Source organism: Danio aesculapii, chromosome 13 (assembly GCF_903798145.1).
Source record: "Danio aesculapii chromosome 13, fDanAes4.1, whole genome shotgun sequence".
NCBI classification, from domain to species: domain Eukaryota; kingdom Metazoa; phylum Chordata; class Actinopteri; order Cypriniformes; family Danionidae; genus Danio; species Danio aesculapii.
This window is the reverse complement of record NC_079447.1, coordinates 43,018,284-43,043,001: the sequence shown is the minus strand read 5'-3', so window position 1 is coordinate 43,043,001 and position 24,718 is coordinate 43,018,284. Positions and strand designations below refer to the sequence as shown.

The following is a 24,718-nucleotide window of genomic DNA, read 5'->3' as shown; positions in this document are numbered from 1 at the left end:
TTCTTTTTATTACAGTTTACTAATAAATGAAAAGGCTTATGATTTATCAGTGACCCACTAATTCATGTCTGTTTTTATATGGATAATATACTGAAAAGAAGGAATTTTAAGAAAAGCAGAAAAAAAAAAAACACCTATTATAGCGTTTGCTCATTTCCGTATTTGGTTTTCATGTCCATTACAGATTTTGCTTATGTGTGTGTGTTCGCATTCATGCCATGGCCTATTTCTTTGGCCTATCTCAAGAGAGAACAGATTAGAGGTTAATGTAAACAGTGGCCTGACCACAGGGCTCCAGACATCTAAAATAGCAGAATATTACTTGAATTACAGACTCAAAATGTATTTGAGTACTTTCCCTTTGGAGAGAGGTCAGTTTTAAGAAATGTATTGTCAACTTCTCAATCTACCAAATGTCTTGTGAACATGCATTTTCTTGATCATTTTGGCTTCCCAAAGTTTTGTATTTTTTTTTGTGACTACTGTCCAAAATCTAGCCTATTTCTCAGTAATGATCTCTTGAAAACCAGCATCCCCACAACATCCAACAGTTTTGGACTCAAAGAAAAGTATTTGTGTGAGTTTACAGCAAAACGTCCTCACACTTATAGGGAGTTGAACATAAATGTTTAAAATGGGAAGTACTGCAATGGAAGATAGTATACAGTTTTTTTTTTATTTATTTACTTGTTCAGGATACAACTTGAACTATCTTTTGAAATTACAATATCTCATGATGGGTGCATTTTGTTGCACATTTCAGATGGAAAATCCTCTAGAGGGTGCTGTCTATTTGTTTGCAAATTTAAAATATGTTACTCAGGTTATGCACAGGGCCAGATTAACATAAGGGGTTGGGCGGGGCTAAAGCCCCAGGGCCCGAGGAAGGAGGGGGCGCTTGATTGGCTGAAGAATTCATTTGCGCTATGACGCAGGAAACACATCTTCATGTTCTTTCGCTTGACGATATATGAGAAGTATTCCTTTTGGCTCACTGCTGTTAAAGAAACAACTCTCTAAACCAGAGCTATTCAATTGGTGGCCCGCGGGCTGAACCTGGCCCCCGAGGCAATTTGTTCTGGCCCTCCAAATAGTGTGACCAAGACATCAAGAATAAATTTAGTTCAGTCGAAAAAAGGTCGCTATAGTTATGAAGTGATGTGCGTCTGTTCAATACAGCACAAGCTGCATTTGAAGGCTGCGCAGCACATGAGTCACCTGACATAAGTGAGTGGTGCGGCCAGCCAGAAGCATTTGCATATTTTTGTAGAAAAGTCCTTTTGTACAATGCACTGATATCGTTAATAGGGATGCAATGATTAGCCAATTTCACTATTAACTGCGCTTAAATTCATTACGGTTATATAATCGTAAAGGCTTCTCAACTCCATGTTTCTGTTGCACGGAACAAAACTGCTGTTCCGAGCTCATACCGAGGCTAATATGCACACACATTGGATTAACTATAGCAGCAGGCCGTTCACATATTGCGTCTTTTCCGCACGCAAGTTCATTATATCCAATGGAGATGTGCGCATATTGGGAGCGGTGTGCGCTCGCAGTAGAAATTATTTCACGATGTAGTGGTGAGAGTTGTGCGTGGCTTTAAGTGCATTGTAAACAAAAGATATGTTAGTCAAATTATTACCAATTATTAAAATGATTATGTATGTATGAACGCAGATAATAACAACAGTTCATTTAAATTCTTAGCTAATATATAGCTTAAATTAACATTAGATAAATGCTATTTTTTTATTTATTCTATTTTATGTATTTATTCATTGTCATTTATTTTCATTGTAAAATTATCACTCAGGTTTAAATCAAAAACCATTACATAAATTTTTAAGTCCAAAGAGAGAAATGGACTATTGTTTGTTTTTTATTAATATTTTGTGCTGTATTTGGTTACTGAGCAGCAATAAACAACACTTTAAAATATAAGCAGTTTTCTTGTGATTTTCTAAACTAGTAGTGTTTTGAAGTTAATAAATGCAAAATAATTGTGATAACCTCGAAACCATGATTATTCTACAGACTATAATCGTACAACCAAAATCTATAATCATTGCATGCCTAATTGTTATGAAGTTTAAAACATAACATATGAATGTGTCTGAATGTAGAAGAAGCCTACTTGTGCATTGCACTGCTTTTGTTGTGCTCTGAAATACAACATTTGAACTTGTTTGTAAAAAAAAGCCACATTGTACAATGCAGTGATGTTATGTAGTTTAAAAATACAACATATTAACGTTTTAATGTAGAAAAAGACAACCTGTGTGTCTTAAGGAGCAAAAATACAGCATATATGCAGTTGTGTCATCACTTTGGTCATATCTCTCTGGCCCCTCATTAACCAAACAAGTAAAATTCAAACAGTATCCATTATTAACGTACAGTAAGAGATGTCCTGATAGCCGGAATCATGCTCATAGCTGAACCGCAGTCTCGACCAGGCGCCTGCGCAATCCTGCCCTTGACCGAGACAGTGCGAGACCAAATCGAATAGCCTACACAAACAGTTTTCAAAAGGTCCATCGCTGCGGAGTATCTCAGTAAAATACATGGTTTATGTCTAACTGAACCAGTTAGAAAGCAAACTTTTAAATTAGTGAATTTCCCCTATTATAAAAATGAAAGTAATTCATTCATTTTCTTTTCGGCTTAGTCCCTTTATTAATCTGGGGTCGCCACAGCGGAATGAACCGCTAATTTATCTAGCATTTGCAGCGATGTTTCCATCACTGTGAAACACATACACACTTATTCACACACACATACACTACGGACAATTTAGCCTACCCAATTAACCTGTACCACATGTCTTTGGACTGTGGGGGAAACCAGAGCACCCGGAGGAAACCCACGTGAACACAGGGAGAACATGCAAACTCCACACAGAAATGCCAACTGACCCAGCCAAGGCTCGAACCAGCGACCTTCTTGCTGTGAGGCGACAGCACTACCTACTGCGCCACTGGGTCGCCTAAAATGAAAGTAATAATCCAGAGAAATGAAATATTGACGCTGGCTTTCATCAGACAATAGGTTACATCTGAGGCAAAAAAAAAACAAGACTTGCTAACCTTCTGTGATTGACTGAAACCAAATGTGAAATTGGAAGTATGGATTTTAAAGATATTTTAGGGAATTTTGCTCAGCTAAAGTTTAAAGTATAAACTTTTAAACCTATAAGATAACGCTATTTAAAGCACTCATTTAGGAAGTATTGCAAATTAAATGTTTTTGTTTTTTGGTTTTGGGTTTTTTTTGTTTTGTTTTGTTTTTTCTGATTTTGGCAGCCTGTTTAAAATTTGAAGTTCATGTTATGTGGTTAAGGCCCAATCCCAATTCTACCCCTTAGCCCTTCCCCTTGTCCCAGTTCTCTTTAGCTTGAAGGCGTAGGGCTAAGGGGAAGGGGTAAATACCCCTTCAAATGAAGATTTTTCGAGACCACACTCGAAACCAAGGGGTAAGAAAATTTCCCAGAATACACCAGCCACAACGGCAGGAAGTAAGGAGATTCACAAATTAGTTTTCACAAATTTCACAAATTTTGTTGTCATTATTACGAATTTTTACAACAAACAAGCATAAGTTTTAATACATTCATAACAACGTGTTTTACCATCATGCTTTAAAAAAACGCTAAAATAAAAACCACTAAATTCCGCGATCTATAATCCATAATAATAACTCCTGTATAGCAGTCCCAGCACATTCTGACACTCGATGACACTCGAATACCCTGTCAGAAAAGTCTAGTGGATAGGAATGAGCTTTTTTACAGTGTCTGCTATAATGTTAATGTTGTTTTTGGTGTGTTTACATAGATGAATATGGCCACTGTGTAAATGCACAGTAAAGTTACGATCTTATTGCCACATTAGATCGTTATGATAACATAATATATGCCTTCCTGAAGATAAATACCAAAAAATAACACAACTGGAATAACTACAGCAGTTGCGATCGTCTGATCTCATATGACGTAATGACATATGATGACATGTGCAGCTGCTGTAGTGCCGTCCCAATTCTTAGGGGTCAATTTTAAAGCCTTTCCTTTTCACACTCGGTTTTAAGGGCCAAGGAGAAGGGGAAGGGGTACAAAAATAGAATTGGGCCTAAGTTGGCGGTTCATTCTGCTGTGGCAACCCCTGATTAATAAAGGGACTAAGGCGAAAATAAAATAAATGAATGAATAATTTCAGTACGCTTCTGAAGACAGTCGGTTGTTCTGTTTCTCAATTAAATCTGGTGCTGTTAAATAAATAGGTTCCAAACCATTCAGATGTCTCACTTGTCTACAACTCTGCTGTCTGCTGTAATGAAATAACTTGGAGAAACAAATTCCTACAGACTGACAATTTGTTTGAAATGGACAAGTGAAGTGATTCAAATGAAGATATTTTTGTATTGCATCCACAAAAATGTTGTAGTGTTACACTGCAGAGAATGAACTATTTAAAAAAAAATCCAATCTTGAGCAAGTGAACCTTTTTTATAGTTTCTATTCAGTGGCTTGTCTCATATTTTTGTAGTTTGCCTTGTAGAATGATGAGGAGTAATAAGAGTGAAAGGAAAAGAAATGGGAGTAACATGAGATGAAAGACATGCTTACAGAGTGGCAAAAAACCTAACCTTTAATCACTGAATATCCCAAGGGAGGAAATGCCTGGTTTTGTACTATAGAGGAAGTGACTATACTAAATATGTACATAAACAAGCATGTTTGCTGATCCAAGTGCGGTTTGTTGGTCTCTTCTGGTTTACTTACTGATATGAAAAGTTTATTTGTCAGTGAGTGAAGAAACTCAAAACAGTAACAAATATCCACTGTGAGCTGTGTAAAGAAAGGTTCACAGTCTATTTCATATTCATTAATTTAATAAACTTCAGTCCAGCCCTTGGCTGTGCACATTTGTGTGGCATGTATTTCAGTGCATGTACTGTAGCTCTCTCCAAATGAGCTGATCATTGAAATCAGATGTGTTAAAGTCAATTCAATTCAATTCAATTAATCTTTATTTCTATAGCACTTTTACAATGTAGATTGTCTCAAAGCAGCTTCACAAAGAAGATTGTAGTAAATTGAAACAGTGTCAGTTCAGTTAAGTTAGGTTCAGTGTGGTTAATTATTCACTGCTGAGAGTTCAAACACTGAAGAGTAAATCCATCGATGCACAGCTCCACAAGTCCTGAACCTTACAAGCCAGTGTAGACAGTGGCGAGGAACAAACTTCACCAATTGGTGAAAGTGAAGGATTAAAAAACCTTGAGAGAAATGAGGCTCAGTTTGGACGTGACCATTTCTCTTCCAAAAGTCTTGTGCAGAGCTGCAGTCTGTGTGCTGGAAGCTGGAGCGCGCTGGACGTCCATCGTCGAGAAGCTGCAGGTGGGAGTGGTCACAGGCTGGTGTACAGGCTGGCCCTTCAGGATCAATGCGAGGACTCGTCTGTCACTGGGGATCAGTCTCATGCTCTCCACTCCTCCATGACCACCACAGCAGCTGCTCAGTATAAAACCTGGTCCATTATGGAAGTAGTTCAAACTGTAATGCCTTTTGGGAGGTGTTCTCGACTCGGGTTGCCCTAAATAATGCAGACTAACAATCCTTTAGAGCAGGGATCACCAAACGTGTTCCTGGAGGTCCGGTGTCCTGCAGATTTTAGCTCCAACCCTAATCAAACACACCTGAACAAGCTAATCAAGGTCTTACTAGGTATACTTGAAACACCCAGGCAGGTGTGTTGAGGCAAGTTGGAGCTAAACCCTGCAGGGCACCGGACCTCCAGGAACAAGATTGGTGACCCCTGCTTTAGAGGATTTGGATTTCAACAGCATTTGTGTTTTATGTGTATGCTAATGCAAAGAGATGTGTCTCTAATCTAGTTTTAAACTGACAGAGTGTAAATGCTTCCTGAACTGTGCTAGGAAGGCTGTTCCAGAGTTTAGGTGCCAGATATGAGAAAGATCTACAACCTACAGTTGATTTTAATTTTCTGGGAATCAAATGTCCAGAATTAATTGAGCGTAGTGGACGTGATGGGCTATAATACACCAGGAGCTCCCTCAAATACTGGGGAGATATGCCATTTAAAGCTTTGTAGGTATTCAATAACATTTTTAAATTTACACTCACACAACTAAAAAGACATCTAAGATGATGTAGTTACCTTACATTATTTTTGATTGGATAGCAATCCGATCATGAAAAGGACAGGGGTAAATGCCCTCCGGAATGCATTTGGAATCAGGTATAAATTTAATTGCTTAAAGACAAAACTGTACAGGTCTAAATTCAGGCAGGACAAGGTAAGGAAAACATGTCGTAAAGTTCACTAGACAGATAAACAAGACTCAGCCACAATGTGTGTGTGTTTGTGCTGATTTTATAGTCCTTGTAATCAGTCTTGGAGCAGCATCAGCTGTTAGTTTAATCATTGGAGACTTGGAGCAGGTGTGTGTGTGTTGCATGACAGGACTTGTAGTTCATATGAGACAGGATTGTAGTCCATGTAAATGTGAATGTTGTCCAGCGATCTATGAAGGTTAGATCGCTGGTGATGGTGACAGCATGTATCTAAATGACAATAAGATAATTTACCCTATAAGGACAGTAATCGTGGAGCCCGCATTGCTTTGTGATTATGTTTTGCAGCCTGAATATAAAATTATTTGTTTCTCAAATAAGATATACAGCTAATGTTTCTGTAAATAATAATATTGATTATATAACATTGTATCTGATGCTTGAGTCGACGCAACCTAGATCTTCAAATCCTGTGCAAATTTAACTTTACTTGGAGTACCCACCACACTCACGAGAGGGCACTCCAGCTATATGTACACTCCACCAACCATTCACCTGGATTACACAACCCATCATGTTTTGTGCCAGTTCAGTCTGGACATGTATGTATATATATATGTATTTGTTTAATAACATAAACCAAGTGTGTGTACTTACTGGTTATTTTTTGTTTGTTTGTTTGTTTGTTTTTTGCATTTGGGAGGGTTTTGGACAGTTTGGACTGGAAATATTCAAGTGTATCTGGAAACAATAACTGCCATTTTCTTATTGTAATGTTGTGGTGTACATTTGAGGTTTTTCTCAGATACCTGCTTCTTTGGTGAAATTTATATTTGCAGACTTCAAAAAGCTGTTTTTAATATTAACCTCCTAGGGCTTGAGTGTCCACATACATGGACAGCACATTTTAGCTCTTAACATGGCTATTTAAAATACTTTGAATGTTTTATATTTTGTTACAGACATACAGTGTCATCCTGCAAGTGTTTTGCAGCATATGAAATGTCCCAACCCCTATTTTTAACTGTCCAAAATGGGAAAAATGTTGTTTTTACTCTCTGATAGTTAAAGCAAGTTCAAAAACAAATTTCTATGTTAAATATGCATTAAAAAACAGTCAAGAAAAAGTGTTTTAAGTAAATTTGGACCACGAGTCCACAGATATGGACATCATTTTTCTCTAAAAGTACATCACATCAAATGATGATACTTAGATTTTTATTCTAATTAGGTTCCAATGAGCTGAGTAGTAAAAAGAAATAAAAAATGCATGTAAAAAGGCCTTAAGAGGGTAAATGAACCATGGTCCATTACTGGAACCATTAAAAGAACCATTAGTGGGTCCATTGGTAGAACCACGGTGACTCAGTGGTTTGCACTGTTGCCTCAAGAAGGTTGCTGGTTCAAGTCCTGACTGGGCCAGATGTCATTTCTATATGAAGTTTGCATGTTCTCACCATGTTTGCATGGGTTTCCCCCACAGCCCAAAGACATGCAGTAAAAGTGAATTGAATAAACAAAATTGGCGATAGAGTGTGTTTCCCAATGTTTATTATCGTCTTATCTAAACTTATCTATTTAAGTTAAACTTAGACCATATACTTTACTCTTGTATTGTAAGACATGTCATCTTTAACCTGAGTTAGAACAACTTCACATTTTAAGTGAAGTAAACTTACATTTTTAAGGCAGCATGAACACTTACTTTTTTAATTTAAAAAAACTATTTATTTTTACAGTGTACAGTTTGTGGTCAGTACATTTTAAGAAGTCCCTTATGCTAATCAGGTGTGCGTTTATTTTATTTTATTTATTTATTTTATGGGATTTATTTCTCGAGAGAGCTGAATAGCAGCCATTCAGTGTCGCATGCTGCTTCAGAAATTGAGAATTCTCGTTAGACATATACTGTAGAGCCAAACCTAGAATTTGAATGCATTAAACAGTTACCATCCTGACATTCATGTACAGGGTTTTGATTAAGTTGAATTTAGTGATCAGATTTATATAGGTTTATATTATTATGGACCTTTATCCTGCAACCGAGCTGATCCACTGGGTTTGTGCAGCTGTTTTCAAAACAGTATGTAATTACACTGCTATTTTTTATTTTCTATATCTGTGTCATTGGGCAGTGTTGAACTAGTTTGGCCCCAGATGTGGTTGGGTGTGTACCCGTGTGTACGGCATATGTGTCTTTGTGGTTGTTGCAGTATGAATATGTACTCTGTAAGCCTGTATGTATTAATAGCCTGTGGAGAAGTGTGTGAAGGAATCATAAGTAAAATGATTGTATACACTGTATTTTTTTGTTGTTTTAATTTTAAAAAGTAAGTGTTTGTGCTGCCTTAATGTTTTAAGTTTACTTCTTTTAAATAGTGAAGTTGTTTTAACTCTAAAATTGACAGTACTGTACTTGACAATACAAGTGTAGTAGAGGTGTGACATGATACCTCCACGAGACGAAACGAGACGATTTTTACACTATTTTTAAGAAATCCTCAATGATGAAATATATGAATGGAAAATCTTCTTTTATTCAACTAAAAACAAAAAACACAAATCGCAAAACTATTTAGGTGATTTTTGAAATCAAATTATTATTTTACTTCTATTTTAATGAATTATATACAGTAAAGGACATGCAAACACTGCTTAATATCTTGCTAATAGCCTATGTGAATGGAAAATAATCTTTGTTTATATAATTTTAAATATTAGCAAAATATTTGCTATGCAAAATGCAAATATTTATGCAAAATTACAAAATAGAAAAAACAGTTGAGGTGCTTTTGAAAACACATTGTAATGAATTGCAATTTATTTTATTTAAATGATTTCTATGTCATAAAGGACATGCAAACACTGCTAAATATTTAGCTAAAACTCTACTGACTGGCTTCTCCCCTGTACAATTTCACATGATAAATCAAACTTCTTTCCACACACTGAAATAAAAAAAAAATACATGTAATTTTTGGCATTTAATTTTTAATTTATTAAATCAGTTTCACTTTCATTTAGCAAGATTTCATTTATGCCCCCGTGACTCACTCTGAGCTACTGGATGCGGCGATCATGCGAATATGAAGTAAGGACTGATAGGAGAGAGTTGTTTTAATGGAGTTTGATACCACATGCGAATGTAAAAAAATTTTTAAAAGCTTTTCCTGGTCAGCATAACCATGCGTTCAGTGATGATGATGTGATAATGAGTCTCCAGGAGTTCATTCAGTGAGTGTGTGTGTTCGTTTGCTCGCGCTTAAAGATGTGTGTGCCTGTGATGCTTTACTGACTCGCTAGTTGTGTATGTCCTGTCACAAAATGCGGCTAAAAGTCCTTCAAGGTGTTACTAGTTTGATTACAGCATTTACATATCTGCACTTCAATAATGCAACTAAAATAGGAGTACTCCACATGTCTGAATTTCATTGTTTACGACGATTATGACTTTCAGCATATCTGAAGTGCTATTCCATTGCATGCATACGAACCATAATGTGTGAGGCTGCAGTTGTAGCTTATGTTGAACGCAGCAACCGCTAAGCTCAGGTGAAAAAATCGGTTACGTCACACCCGCCCACCCAATTGAGTTGCAAATGCAACTCCAAGGCCAGCCTGGGTTGCCAGGTGTGTGCAAAGCACTTGATTTGTAGATCAAATGCAATCCTTCCTTCAATCTTCAATGCTAATTTCACCCTCACACTCCATCATACCATCACAATTCACGAGACAACTTTTCACCTCAACGAGAAATCTCGTCAAGATTTAATCTCACAAGATCTCGTCATACGAGATCTTGTCACACCCCTATGTAGTGAACGTGGTCTAAGTTTAGTAAACTTGCATAGTTAAGTTGTCATTTAGAATGAAGTTGATAAGACTTGATAATTCAAGTGTAATGGACATGGATTTAGTTTAGTAAAATTAAATGGTTCAGTTGTCTCAACTAAGAATGAAGTTGATAGGACTTTATAGTTGAACTGTAATGGACATGGTTTATGTTTAGTGAACTTATGTGGTGAAGTTGCTGCAGCTAAAAATAACATTTATATGACTTTATAATCCAAGCGTAATGGACAAGGTTTGTTTAGTGAACTTAAATAGTGAAGTTGTCTAAACTATGAATAAAGTTGAACACACTTCAGTGTAACGAACAATATAAATTTAACAAAATAAAAATGTGTTGTCCTACCAGAGGAGAAAAAAAAATTCATTCACAAAATCATATGCATTTTATTTTCCAACTAAAACAGTTATGCTGTATGAAGAATAAAGACATGTGCTGCCTTAACAGTAGTGCAAAAATGAGTAATGTAATTCATGAACAACAATATTGTATTGTATAAAACAGAAATGTACTGCATGCATAAAACTGCATAAAATAACTAGTACTGCGTGAATAGCAATAATGTACAAACATACAATCAGTGCCGGCCCGTAGATTTGACAGGCCCTAGTCGAGATAAGAAAATTGGGCCCACTGGTGTAAAAACTGTGAGAAGAAAGCAAAAAAAAAATAAAAGATTAACTGTAAAATATTTAACCTACAATACCTATGTAAAAATATTTACTCAGATTTAAACAAATAAGTTTGCAAGCCAGAAAACACTCTTAACAAATAAAAACAAATAAGTATAAATGACATATACAAATAAAACATTAATCAAATGCATTTTTTTCTGTAAATGAATAACATACAAATAAATGCATGGCTAACTAGAAATGCAGGAGACATTTTACCTTGTTTTATACAGAGATTTACACAAACAAAACTTTGCATTAGATCTTGGACAGTGGGTAAAATTTGATTTTGACCAAATGAGGAGGAAACCTGTGTGTTTTCAGCAGGGTGAATTAGTGGGACAGATTATTAATTGATTATTTAATGAATAATGCTGAATGTCACCTGAATGTGAATGTGAAGTATTTCTGTGATCATGGACATCGTTGCATTTATTAAAACAAGGCCTAACACTACACTACTAAATAATGTATCATGCATAGCAGAACATACAGTACCTTTACTTTGAGCTTGCATTTCTTTCTCTGTATTTCTTTTCTTCCTTTTTCAGCTTTATGCTGTTTCGATGCCATTTACATTTACATTTAGTCATTTAGCAGACGCTTTTATCCAAAGCGACTTACAAATGAGGACAAGGAAGCAATTTACACAACTATAACTATACACAACTATATATATATTTTATTTGAGAGAGAGTACAGTTAGTGGTATAGCCAGAGAGGCAGTTGCAGATTAGGAAGGAAAGTGGAGACTAAACAGTTGAGTTTTTAGTCGTTTCTTGAAGACAGCAAGTGACTCTGCTGTTCTGATGTAGTTAGGGAGTTCATTCCACCAACTGGGCAGATTGAATGCGAGAGTTCGGGAAAGTGATTTCTTCCCTCTTAGGGATGGAACCACGAGGCGACGTTCATTCACAGAATGCAAGTTTCTGGAGGGCACATAAATGTGCAGAAGTGAGAGCAGATAAGGAGCAAAGCCAGAGGTAGCTTTGTAAGCAAACATCAGAGCTTTGAATTTGATGCGAGCAGCAACTGGCAGCCAGTGCAAACGGGTGAGTAGTGGAGTGACGTGCTGTTTTCGGTTCATCAAAGACCACTCGTGCTGCTGCATTCTGAAGCAGCTGAAGAGGTTTGATAGAGTTAGCTGGAAGCCCGACTAGTAGAGAGTTGCAATAATCCAGTTTGGAGAGAACAAGAGCTTGAACAATGAGTTGAACTGCATGTTCAGATAGGAAGGGTCGGACCTTTCTGATGTTATAGAGTGCGAATCTGCAAGATCGAGCAGTTCTAGAAATGTGGTCAGAGAAGTTTAGTTGGTCATAAATCGTTACTCCAAGGTCATTTTGCAAATCATTTGCGAAGAAGTCTATTTTTGTGTCCATGCACCTTCACAAAACACACTGATCGCCTCTATTTGGTGCATTTTTTGGGGGGTAATCAATATTAATGGCAAATTTTAGTCAACAAGTAGAGCTACTGCATGTGTGAGGTCTCTGACATCATCTAGAACAATCTGTTTCTCCAGCACCATAGAGTAGTCAAAGGCATCATCTCTAACAGGCATTATGAGAATGCCAACCTCCATTTCTGAAGTCGCATGGGGCCCTATCATACACCCAGTGCAATACGGTGCCAGATGCAGCATTTTTTTTTTTTTTTTTCACACTGGCACAGGTCTCATTTTCATGTTTTGCTTCACGTTGTTTAAATCGCAATATAAGACTGAACGATTAATCGTTAAAAGATTGTGATCTCAATTTGACCCCCACACAATCTTAATTCAGCATTTTTACAATTCAGCCAATTATATTTTCAGGGTCAGTAGAGAAGCATAAAGACACTAGTCTTTAAATTGATTTGATTCTCAGCAATGTAGACACGGTCAGACTCCAAATGCTGTAGAAAAAGTCCAAACACTGTATTTAAAAGATATAATTCACCCAAAAATGTAATTTCTGTCTTCATGTAGTGACGTATTTTTTATTCAAATCACATGAGAGATGTTTTTTTTTACCAGGGAGAGAATTGTCCGCCCACTTATGGAGTCTACTTTAATAAACAGAAACTGCATAGGCTGTGAGTTAAGACAACTTTCATATTTAATCACTTATTAAATTTAATATTTAACATTAGTTATTAAAGTTGTAAATAATGTTCAGTTTGTTGCATAGCGCAATTGTTTTGCTCCTTAGTCATGGGCCAGGTGAGTAGTAATTATAATTTGCATAATGTTTTTTTGTTCTCTCAAAGTGACAGCACCCATGACAAAAGCCACTGTAAGGTGTGTCATGCTGTCTTGTCTTTTATTTTGAAATTTAGTCTTGTCTTCCTGTTTCCTGCCCTGCTTCCTGCCTTTTGCTGCTTTGTTTACATCTTAGAAATTAGCATCCATAATCTGCTGTTCCACCACATCCCAAAGGTGCTCTATTGGATTCACTTCTGGTGACTGTGGAGGCCATTTGAGTACAATGAACTCAGTGACTATGTTTACATGGACATCAGTAATCAAATTATTTGCCTTAGTCTAATTGAGACAATAATAAGATTAAAACATTTACATGAGCTGCTTTTTTAATGTTCCTTTCATAATCCCATTTTACATGTTATAGCACATAATTTTATTAATGTCATTGCGTCACCGTGTTATCCACGTTTCCTGGAGTTTTATGTAATTTCGGGTGTTTCAGTTTACATTTGTCTACTTTAACTGCAGTTTGGCACGTTCACTTTCATTCAGGAGCATTTCATGCATTCGCCCAAGAAAATCCCCCCACCATTACACCACCAACCAACAACCTGAACCAGGATGGATGGATCCATGCTTTCATGTTGTTGATGCCAAATTCTGACCCTATCATCCAAGTGTCACAGCAGAAATCGAGACTCATCAGACCAGGCAACATTTTTCCAATCTTTTATTGACCAATTTTTGGTGAGCCTGTGCGAATTGTCACCTTAGTTTCCTGTTGTTAGATGACATGAGTGGCACCCGGTGTGGTCTTCTGCTGCTGTAGCCCATCCACCTCTAGGTTTGACGTTTTGTGCATTCAGACATGCTCTTCTGCATACCTCAGTTGTAACGAGTGGTTATTTGAGTTACTGTTGCCTTTCTATCAGCTCAAACCAGTCCAGTCATTCTCCTCTGACCTCTGGCATCAACAAGGCATTTGCGCCTACAAAACTGAACTGCCGCTCACTGGATATTTTCTCTTTTTCGGACCATTCTCTGTAAACCCTACAGATAGTTGTGTGAGAAAATCCCGGTAGATCAGCAGTTTCTAAAATACCAACAACCATGCCACGTTTAAAGTCACCTAAATCCCTTTTCTTTCCTTTTCTTTTCTTGTCTTTTCTTTGTTTTGCACTTTTTGTTAATAAATTGCAATCAGGTTCTTTAAACTCGCCTCCAGTGGACTCTTGTTACAGGCACTAAAAGTGAACAGTAAAAGTGAAATTAAAAGCACACATATAATTTATAGTAAATGATTATATCGCATTTTAGAGTTATGATTACGACAATCATTTAATGTTTTTTTCTTTCATAGTGAACACAGTGTTGTGCATGAAAATAAACGTTTAACAGTGTCAGTATAACTACTCTAGTGTATATAACTTTGAATTTAATGCAATAGTCTCATAATGTTGTCAATGACAGATTGTTAGCAAATGTATGAAACATATTAATTCAACTTCAGAATTGTGAATGGTTGTATTCTAATGTAAACACTTTACTCTGCAAGTCTATACAAAATTTAGCATTTTAACCACCAGTAGAATACACATAGGCCTGTTTTTTACCATATGTTTGAGAAACAACAATATTAATAGCCTACTAATATTAACCTTTATTTTACATCTACAGAATCGTGAGAAAATAGTGATTTAAGAAAAATAATTATCCTAAGCAAAAAAAAAAAAAGATTCTCATTTTACCCAAAATGGTGCAGACCTATTAGCAAATGCATTTGCACCACTTTGTGGACTCATAGATGTGCTGGTCTGAAAAGGAGGTGTGTTAAGACTCATTGTTGGCGCGTTGCTGTTTTGAGACAGACAGATCCATTAACCAATTAAAAGCTGGTCTAAAGTCATTGGGGCAGAGTTTTTAATTATTTAAAAAAAAAGAAAAATTTAAAGAGCATGTTAGTTATGCACCTATATGCGGGTCCAAAACATCCATACACATTGCATAATAAAAACAGTGGCACAAACAACATGGCGCAAAATGTGAAAATGACATCTATATATACAGTTGAAGTCAGAATTATTAGCCCCCCTTTGATTATTTTCTTCTTTTTTAAATATTTCCCAAATGATGTTTAACAGAGCAAGAAAATTTTCACAGTATGTCTGATAATATTTTTGTCTTCTAGAATAAAAGAATAAAAGCAGTTTTAAATTTTTTCAAATCCATTTTAAGGTCAACATTATTAGCCCCTTTAAGCTCATTTTTTTTCGCTAGTCTACAGAACAAACCATCATTATACAATAACTTACCTAAATACCATAACCTGCCTAGTTAACCTAATTAACCTAGTTAAGCCTTTAAATGTCACTTTAAGCTGAATAGAAGTGTCTTGTAAAATAGTATTTACTGCATCATGGCAAAGATAAAATAAATCAGTTATTAGGAATGAGTTATGAAAACTATAATGTTTATGAACATGTTGAAATAGTTTCTCCGTTTAACAGAAATTAGGGAAAAAAATAAACAGGGGGGCTAATAATTCTGACTTCAACTGTATATACAGAAGTCAGAATTATTAGCCACCTTTGATTTTTTTTTTCTATTTTAAATATTTTCCAAAATATGTTTAACAGAGCAAGGAAATTTTCACAGTACGTCTGATAATATTTTTTCTTCTGGAAAAAGTCTTATTTGTTTTATTTTGGCTAGAATAAAAGCAGTTTTTTAATTAGTAAAAACTATTTAATTTTAAGGTCAAATGATTAAGGTCAAAATGATTAGCCCCTTTTGCCTAATTATCCTAACTTGCCTACCTAATTAACCTAGTTAAGCCTTTAAATGTCACTATATATATATATATATATATATATATATATATATATATATATATATATATATATATATATATATATATATATATATATATATATATATATATATATACAGAGAGAGAGAGAGAGTTTTCCTTTGCACATATTTGTACTATTTAAAGCTCAGATGTTTGAAGCAGTTAAGTAATTGAGTTTGGTTGACTCTTTCTTTTGTCAACAAGTTCAATCAAGTATACTTTTTAAATTAGTGCTGCAATAATTGTTTACAGTGTAGCGTGTGTGATGTATTTTTGACCATCATGGAATGGTTTAGTCCATTGGGTACTGGTTGTCATCCTCAATATCAACAGATGTTTATCTTGGAAAACTAACCAGTTAGTTTTGTAATCTGAGATTCATGCCACTCCATAACCTCTGTGCACCAAATCTAACAAAATATACTTTAACGTAAACCATAGAGAACCAGAGCATGAAAAGAATAGATGGATCTGACCCTTTCAGAGTCAACATTATGCTGTTTTCGACAGTTGTTCATTGTATTCTGCGCCTTATTCAAGGTGCAGGAGGATGTAAGATTGACACCCAGTGGTTGAATCACCATCATCATCATCACTGATTATGCTTTATTCAGTGTTAAATGACTTTGCAAACTTTTTTTTTGTGACATTTATTATAATACTAAAAGAAGCAGTGGAAAGTTTACCTCAGATATTGAAAATAAGATAAACATATAGTTTGAACTGTGACTGTGCAAACCAATAAATATCAGTCACTCAACATTTACTTATACCAATTTTATAGAGGTTTAATATGTATTAATTAGATTATAAACCTTACCAGTTTTGTGTGCTTCTGTATTTAAATGTTTCTGATGTGTTACATCTGGTGCAGATAACCAAATTGCGTGTTGCAGGAATCTAGTGTTTCACGTGTTGTTGCGAGGTTTTGCAGAAATATAATTGGGAAAACTGGCAGTGGGGGGGTTATAGAGACCAAAACAAAGACAGATATTCTGACACGGAATACACATTTTAAAAGGAGAATAGCTGACTGTTGGCATTGGTTTTTCAGATAAACAAATATGTTCGCTGAGCATGTTTCTTAAATATCTACAAACATATTACAGTGTTTCTATAATTTATCATGTCAAAAATGTACATACAGCACCTTTAAACTTTTTTAATGATGTAGGGTTGTATAATAGAGAGGCTGTTAGAAAAACTACAGCAGCACTGGCTCACATTCGCACATAAAACACTTTTGTATGGTGTTCAGTGGAAAATATGAGTGCTGTGGCAGTAACTATTAGCAGTCTGTTAGGTCATATTTGTCTTTTCTCCTTTTGGTAACTCTAAGAGAAACATGTTGGTGATGATGCTTCCGCCAAAGCAGAGATAAGTAAATTGTTCCAGTGCATAACACCCACACTACACAGTACAGATGAAGCTCAGATATAGAAATGTGAAACCATAAGCAATTAGTTTTTCTAATGTTTGCTGAATTGTGCTGACCAGTAACTTTTGATGTGGATGGCCCTTTGCTGCTTGAGACACTTGTTTCCCTAAAAAAATCTTTGACAACACGTAAAAAACAAAACAAATATACCACAGAGCAGAATTACCGGAAATTTTTTCATTCCATTTTCACCATTGAAGTTCAGTTTAGTTCAGTTCAGTGTAATGTAGATCTCACTGCAAGGCATGGGACAATAACTGGTTTTGTCATAGGTCTATGTTGCATGTCCTGTCTGTGTCTATGCTCACTGTGTCTATAGCCCCTTTTACACAGTGATACCTGTAAATATTCAATTCAATTCAATCCACCTTTATTTGTATAGCGCTTATACAATGTAAATTGTGTCAAAGCAGCTTCACATAAAAGGTCATAGTAAATTGGAACAGTGTAGTTCAAATATCGGTAAAACAAGGACTTCCGGAATTTTTCTGGAAAATACCATTCACACATCCATTCCAAAATACCGGTAAATTCTGACATCATTAACCAGAAATGACCTCTATATGGCTGCGCTTGTATTTGTAAACATAGAAGGGTTCGGGCTTTTGTTGGTGGTTTTACTGTAGCATTCAGCTTTAGCATTCATGCGGCTGCTTTGTTCCAATGGCAGAAGTGAGAATTGACTACATTACAAATTCTGTGGATGGATCAGTATTGTGAACAACTTCAATGAAAACATGCGGAGGAACACTTTTGCATGTCGAGATGTACAAAATATGTGTGTTAGCGCTTACATACACACACGTCAAGCAACTGAAGTAGAGCTTGAAGGTAAACAAACAACGGTTCATTATAAGCATTTTATAGATTTTTTTTTATACAGTTGGCATTAAGAAGGAACATAGAAACATTATCTGTTACATTAACTAACGTCTAGCAGCTAAATGTGTCTGGAAAATTATTCAAAGGCTTTTATTTTCATAAACGGCATGGATGTGAATGCTTCTGAATGTTCTGATTGGCTGGAGTAGACGTCTCACTTTAGCACGTTCCAAACGTTTCCTTCTGCATTCACACAGCGCAGCATTCTGGCAAATTAACGGTAATGTTACAACTTATCTTTCCGGAAAATTGCTATGAACAAATTTACCAGTATTTTCAATAAGGGCCTGTTCACACATGATCCCTTCTGGAAAATTGCCAGTAATTTTCTGGAAAGGTCTGTATGTGAAAGGGGCTAATGTTTGTCCTGTGTCTGAGCTCTTGGCTGCCATGTTCTCCCCTGTTCCTTCCTCCTTGCTTCTTTTTACCATTCCCCTTGTTTAGCCCTCTTCTAGTCCTCATTAGAGTAAGGCCCAATCGCAATTCTACCCCTTAGCCCTTCTCCTTACCCCTACCCCCCTTTTTGCATGTTCACGTTGTAACAATCAAAATGTTAATTGTTTTCATTTATGACTCATTTGTTATTTATTTGTCTGTTTTATTGTTTATTTTCTTTGGTGACTGTTTAAAGACATGTTGCAGTACTGCTACTAATCACCAGTGGGCGATATGTATAGGCAAGCACCTATATAAAGAGCCATCCACTATAAAATGAGTTTGTTTGGTAGAGTGGTCTCAACATCATGGTTTCACTCTTGCTATCGGCTTTCTCCCGCTTTTCCTATATAGTGGTGGGCAAAGCGAGGCTTCATGAATTACTGAAACATTCATTCATTTTCTTTTCGGCTTAGTCCCTTTATTAATCTGGGGTCACCACCGCAGAATGAGCCGCCAACTTATCCAGCATATGTTTTACACTGCGGATGCCCTTCCAGCTGCAACCCATCACTGGGAAACCTCCATTCACACTCATTCACACACATACACTACGGACAATTTAGCTTACCCAATTCACCTGTACCACATGTTTTTGGACTTGTGGGGGAAAACCGGAGCACCCAGACGAAACTCACGCAAACGCAGGGAGAACATGCATACTCCACACAGAAGCACTTGAAGCAAATGTGTCGAAGCTTCGAAACATTTGGAAACCCATCTCTACATTGACAGATAGTGTTCATTTTTTTATGTATTGCTCTGGAACAGCTTCAGCAAAGAAACGCTAATTGAGGTATTAAACCCCATGTTGTAGAGTTGAGGTTTCAAGTGATTCAGAGGAGTGGTGAGAGTTCCAGACTATCATGTCAAAATTATGGGTTCAAATCCAGAGTGATATAGGTATTTATGTTAGTTCTTAAATGGTCTTGTAACTTGTTTTGTTTTAACATTGGTCTGACATCCCAATAAACACTTTGTGAATAAATGTCTTATTTTGGTCATAAAAAGTAACATTATAAAATACAATAAGCCATAATTTCAGAGTATTTGTCGGGGCCATTTACAACACAGTTACTCTGTGCACATGCACAGTCCACTAGGCTACATGAGTTTCTTTCTGACCCTGTCAGTCAAAAGCAGAATCTTCAGTTTTCGAACGGCTATTAAAATGACCAGGTGTTTCGAAACACTTTAGTCATGTGACCTGAGTGTTTCGGATCGTGCTTCAGTGCAGTGTTTCAAACCACTTGCGCATCGGGATGTCGACACTGTGTCGAAATGTCAGTTTCACGTCAGCCATCCCTCGACCTAAATTGAGAACTATTTTAGTTTTATCTCAACTGTAACTATTATTTAACTTTAGTTGTTGAATTTGAAAAGCAGGTACTTATTTTTCAGAACGGACATTTTTTATTCGCACATAACTGTTCAGTTTTATGCTCACTAATTAGCACTGGGACCAAATCACCCTTACACCTGAAAAGCACCTCAACATCGATATTTAGGCCAAAAGATCATTCAAGTGGAGCACCATTGCTTACTGAGCATGGGCCTTTGTCAGTTTTCTAATAGAATACAGCCCATGTAGGTAATATGAATAAAAAACAATGTATATATTATAATTTGTTTTCTGAGAAGTTTATTTTATTCATTCATTCATTCATTCATTTTCTTTTTCGGCTTAGTCCCTTTATTAATCTGGGGTTGCCACAGCGGAATGAACCGCCAAATTATCCAGCACATGTTTTATGCAGAGAATACCCTTCCAGCCACAACCCATCACTGGGAAACACACTCATACACTCTCATTCACACACACACACTACGGACAATTTAGCTTACCCAATTCACCTGAACTGCATGTCTTTAGACTTGTGGGGGAAACATGTGCACCCGGAGGAAACCCTCGCAAACGCAGGGAGAACATGCAAACTCCACACAGAAACGCCAACTGACCCAGCCGAGGCTCAAACCAGTGACCTTCTTGCTGTGAGGTGATAGCATTACTTACTGCACCTCCGCGTCGCCCGCCATTCATTCATAATATTCTTTTTGGCATAGTCCCTGTATTAATAAGGGGTTGCCACAGCAGAATGAACCGCCAACTTATCCAGCATATGTTTTTACACAGTGAATGCCCTTCCAGCCACAACCCAACACTGGGAAACTCCCATACACTCTTGCATTCACACACATACACTATGGCCAATTTAATTCACCTGCACCGCATGTCTTTGGACTTTAGGGTAAACCGGAGCACTCGGAGGAAACTCACGCAAACAAGAGGAGAACATGCAAACTCCACACAGAAGTGCCAACTGACCCAGCCAGGGCTCGAACTACTAACCTTCTTGCTGTGAGGCGATCATGCTACTCACTGCGCCACCGTGACGCAGAGAGGAATTTATACTGCATTAAATAATTATGAATACAGTACTAGTTTCACAAAGTGTGATAGTTACAAATCCACCAAAATAACCAGCAACTGAATCATCACCACTGGTTTACAACAACATTTTATTATCATACTGGATGGTTTAGGACATATGGCAAATGTTGCTGCTTTGGACCAAAGTTTTTGATTTCCCTAACTCTCCAAAATGCTTTTTCTCACAGCATTTTCCTCATCATCATCATCATCATCATAAAAAAAGAAAGAAAAGGAATGAGCTTAATTGAATGTAACTGTAATAAAATATTGTATTTATGTTGTATTATTATGTGGCATACTGCATTTCTGGCAATACTATGCTATTAAAGAAATACATATTTGATTTGATTTGTAATCCCAGCAGAGAGAGCATGTTTACAAATCCAGCTGTTTTTTCCCTAGTAACCTATGTTAAACGTTATGTATTAAACAGATTTAATAATAATAATTCTAATGTAGATTCAGTGCATATACCTGTACAAATATTTGTATTAAGTCATTCCCTCATTTAGTCAGACTTTTTGCTCTCTTAGATGCAGCAGTTGGAGACCCAGGTACTGGAAGCAGAACAACGGGCATATGAAGCCAACCAGCAGGTAAATACTAAAAATAATGAATGTATTATTTACACAGACAGTAGCTCTCCTGTATATTTTTTACCTCAATTTCGGGTTTAACGGAAAGAAGATTTTTCCAACATATTTGTAAATATAATAGTTTTAAAAACTAATTTCTAACCACTGATATCTTTTATCTTTGCCATCATGACAGCACATAATATTTCACTAAATATTTTTCAAGATATTAGTATTCAGCTTAAAGAGTCATTTTAACGAGGTTAATTAGGTTAATTAGGCAAGATAGAATAATTAGGCAAATCATTGTATCACTATGGTTTGTTCTGTAGAGTCAAAAATAGCTTTAAGGGGCTAATAATATTGACCTTAAAATGTTATATATATGAGCAATATCCATCACACACATGGCACTGCAATATCAGCGTGCATTGTGCTATAGCAATGTGTCATATTGCAGTGCTATGAGTGTGATATTGCATTTATACAACAGTTTAAAATCATACTCAATAAAATAAATAAAACACAGAGAGCCTTAAAAAAATCTACTTTCTTCCGCTCTTCCGCCATGCATACACATATGCAGCTGACTGTCTAAACAACAAAAATGTCACTTTTGAACTTGTATTTGAATTATTCCATTACATTATGTAGAGTACTGTAATGTCTTAGTAATGACAAAACAGAAGATCTATGTGAGTAAGTACGTAAGTAAAGGTTTATTTATATAGCACCTTTCCCAGACATTGAGTCACAAAGTGCTTTACAATAAGAGAAAACAAGTAAAAGAACACATATCAATAAAAGAAAACATGCTAAAACATATTAAAACTAATTAAAAATCCAAATACAGAAACACTAATACTGTTAATTAAAAGCTTGACCAAAAAGGTGCGTCTTTAAATGCTTTTTAAAAAGTTCAACTGATCCCAGAGTTCTCAGTGCTATAGGGTGAGAGTTCCAGAGGCGTGGGGCCACCACACAGAAGGCACAGTCACCTTTAGTCTTAAGACAAGTTCTGGTAATGGCTAAAAGGTCTTTGCCAGAAGACCTCAGAGACCGGCTACATGAATGACTGCTTAAAAGATCTTGAATATACAGGGGTGCTTGACCATGTAGAGCTATAACTATGTGTAATGACCAGAATCTTAAAATTTACTCTAAAACTGATAGGAACCCAGTGAAGTGCCTTAAGCACAGATGTAATATGTGACCTCTTACTGGTGTTGGTTAAAAGCCTTGCCGCTGCATTCTGCACAACTTGCAATCGATCCATGGTGGATTTGTTCAGACAAGTGAACAGAAGATTACTATAGTCCAATCTAGAAGAGATGAAGGCATGAACAAGCATCTCCATCTCTTCCTTTGACACAATATCTCTTATTTTTGCAATGTTCCTCAGGTGAAAGAAGCATGTACGAACAATAGATTTAACATTAAAACACAGAGCTCCATCAAAAATTACACCAAGATTTTTAATATCACTGCAATTTGAAGATGACAAGCCCCCTCAAAATGTGCCTGATCATTGGGGTGATGCTATCTGGAGCAAAAAATTAACATTTCTGTTTTATCAGGGTTCAGTTGCAGAAAATTGTCTGCCATCCATCTAGTATACATATGAAGATTATAAGGCTGAAGAGCATAAAACAACATAAATCTGCAAAGTTCTCCTGCATTTCTTTGCTGCTATGTTAACACCAGAAATGCCAAATCAAAGCAAGCACTTTTAGATTACTAGAGTAAATATACAGCAATGCAAAATACAAAAACACCTGCTCCCTTTAAGACTGAAGGACTGAAAATTAGATACTCTCTATACTTTTTACACATCAGTGCTGATTTCTATTTCTAACAATAACTAAAGTAAAACTCTTGCTTTGGTGACAATATGGTCATACTGTATGTTCAATATTTATTTTTATACTCAGACATTTTGGATGGGGTGATTTAGGCGTGCACTAATTTAGATTCAAAAATAATAACGACACAAAAGTGGGCATAACTTATTAACATGGCATATACCATTCCTGTTAAAAAGAGTCATTAATCATTATTTTAACTGATTATTTGAAATCTTAGATGTCTTCAAAACTCACTTCTGCACAAATTCACAGTGCAGATGTGATAAGGATGAATAACTAAAAATAAATGTAAAAGTTACAAATTATAAGAAAAGTTTGTAATGCATGAGTGTTAAGATTAATTATTCACTAGTTTTCAGAAACACTGATTCTTATTGACTCCAAAATCGTCCCATGTTTTGATTAGCATATTTGAGGAGAGACCTAGGAAGGATGCAAACAAATGAAGGAGACTTTCAAACAAATGGCAGTTTAAAGATAGACTACATCAATCAGGTGTGTATTTGTGCATTATCAACCTGATACACAGCACTACCTTCATTATACAATGTTTAAACCATTGGGTGCACATGATCCTCCTGAATGGTTTGGTGGTCCTTAGCAGTGACGTGCTCATCTAGCACAAGTATTGGGCCTAGGGAATGCCGTGATATTGCAGCCCAAACCATCACTGATCCACCCCCATGCTTCGCTCTGGTCATGCAACAGTCTGGGTGGTAGGCTTCTTTGGGGCTTCTCCACACTATAACTCTCTTGGGTGTGGGAAAGATAGTTAAGGTGGACTAATCAAAGAACAATACATGTTTCACATTGTCCACAGCCCAAGATTTCCACTGCTGGCACAATTCAAACGGATGTTTGGCATTGGCATGAGAAGCCAAATGTTTGGTTATTGCAGCTCAGCCATGTATATTGCCCCTGTGGAGCTCCCGACAACCAGTTTTGGTGAAAACATGAGAGTTGAGGTGCACATTTATTTCTGCAGTAAGTTGCGTAGCTGTGTTTTTATTTATTTTTTTTTATACAATCCGGGTTAGCACACAGACACCCCTTTCAGACAACTTTCTCTTGTATCCATAGTTACTCCTGTTGGATCTAATTTGCCCTTCTTGGTGGTAAGCTGACATTACCCAGTGTATCAGAGAGTTGCTGTCTTGGTCACAGATGTGCCTCTTTTGAACACTGATATTTCATCCATAATGTTGTG

General features: G+C 36.4%; 1 protein-coding gene across 1 annotated transcript in view; it reads left to right on the top strand.

The window, feature by feature from the left end:
* The window catches only part of plekhh2 (pleckstrin homology domain containing, family H (with MyTH4 domain) member 2), a 61,458-nt gene that overhangs the window by 4,180 nt on the left and 32,560 nt on the right, over positions 1-24,718 (top strand). Inside the window, exon 3 of the mRNA XM_056470654.1 lies at positions 21,605-21,667. Coding sequence (XP_056326629.1) covers positions 21,605-21,667 — 63 coding nt within the window. The remainder of the gene's footprint in view (positions 1-21,604; positions 21,668-24,718) is intronic.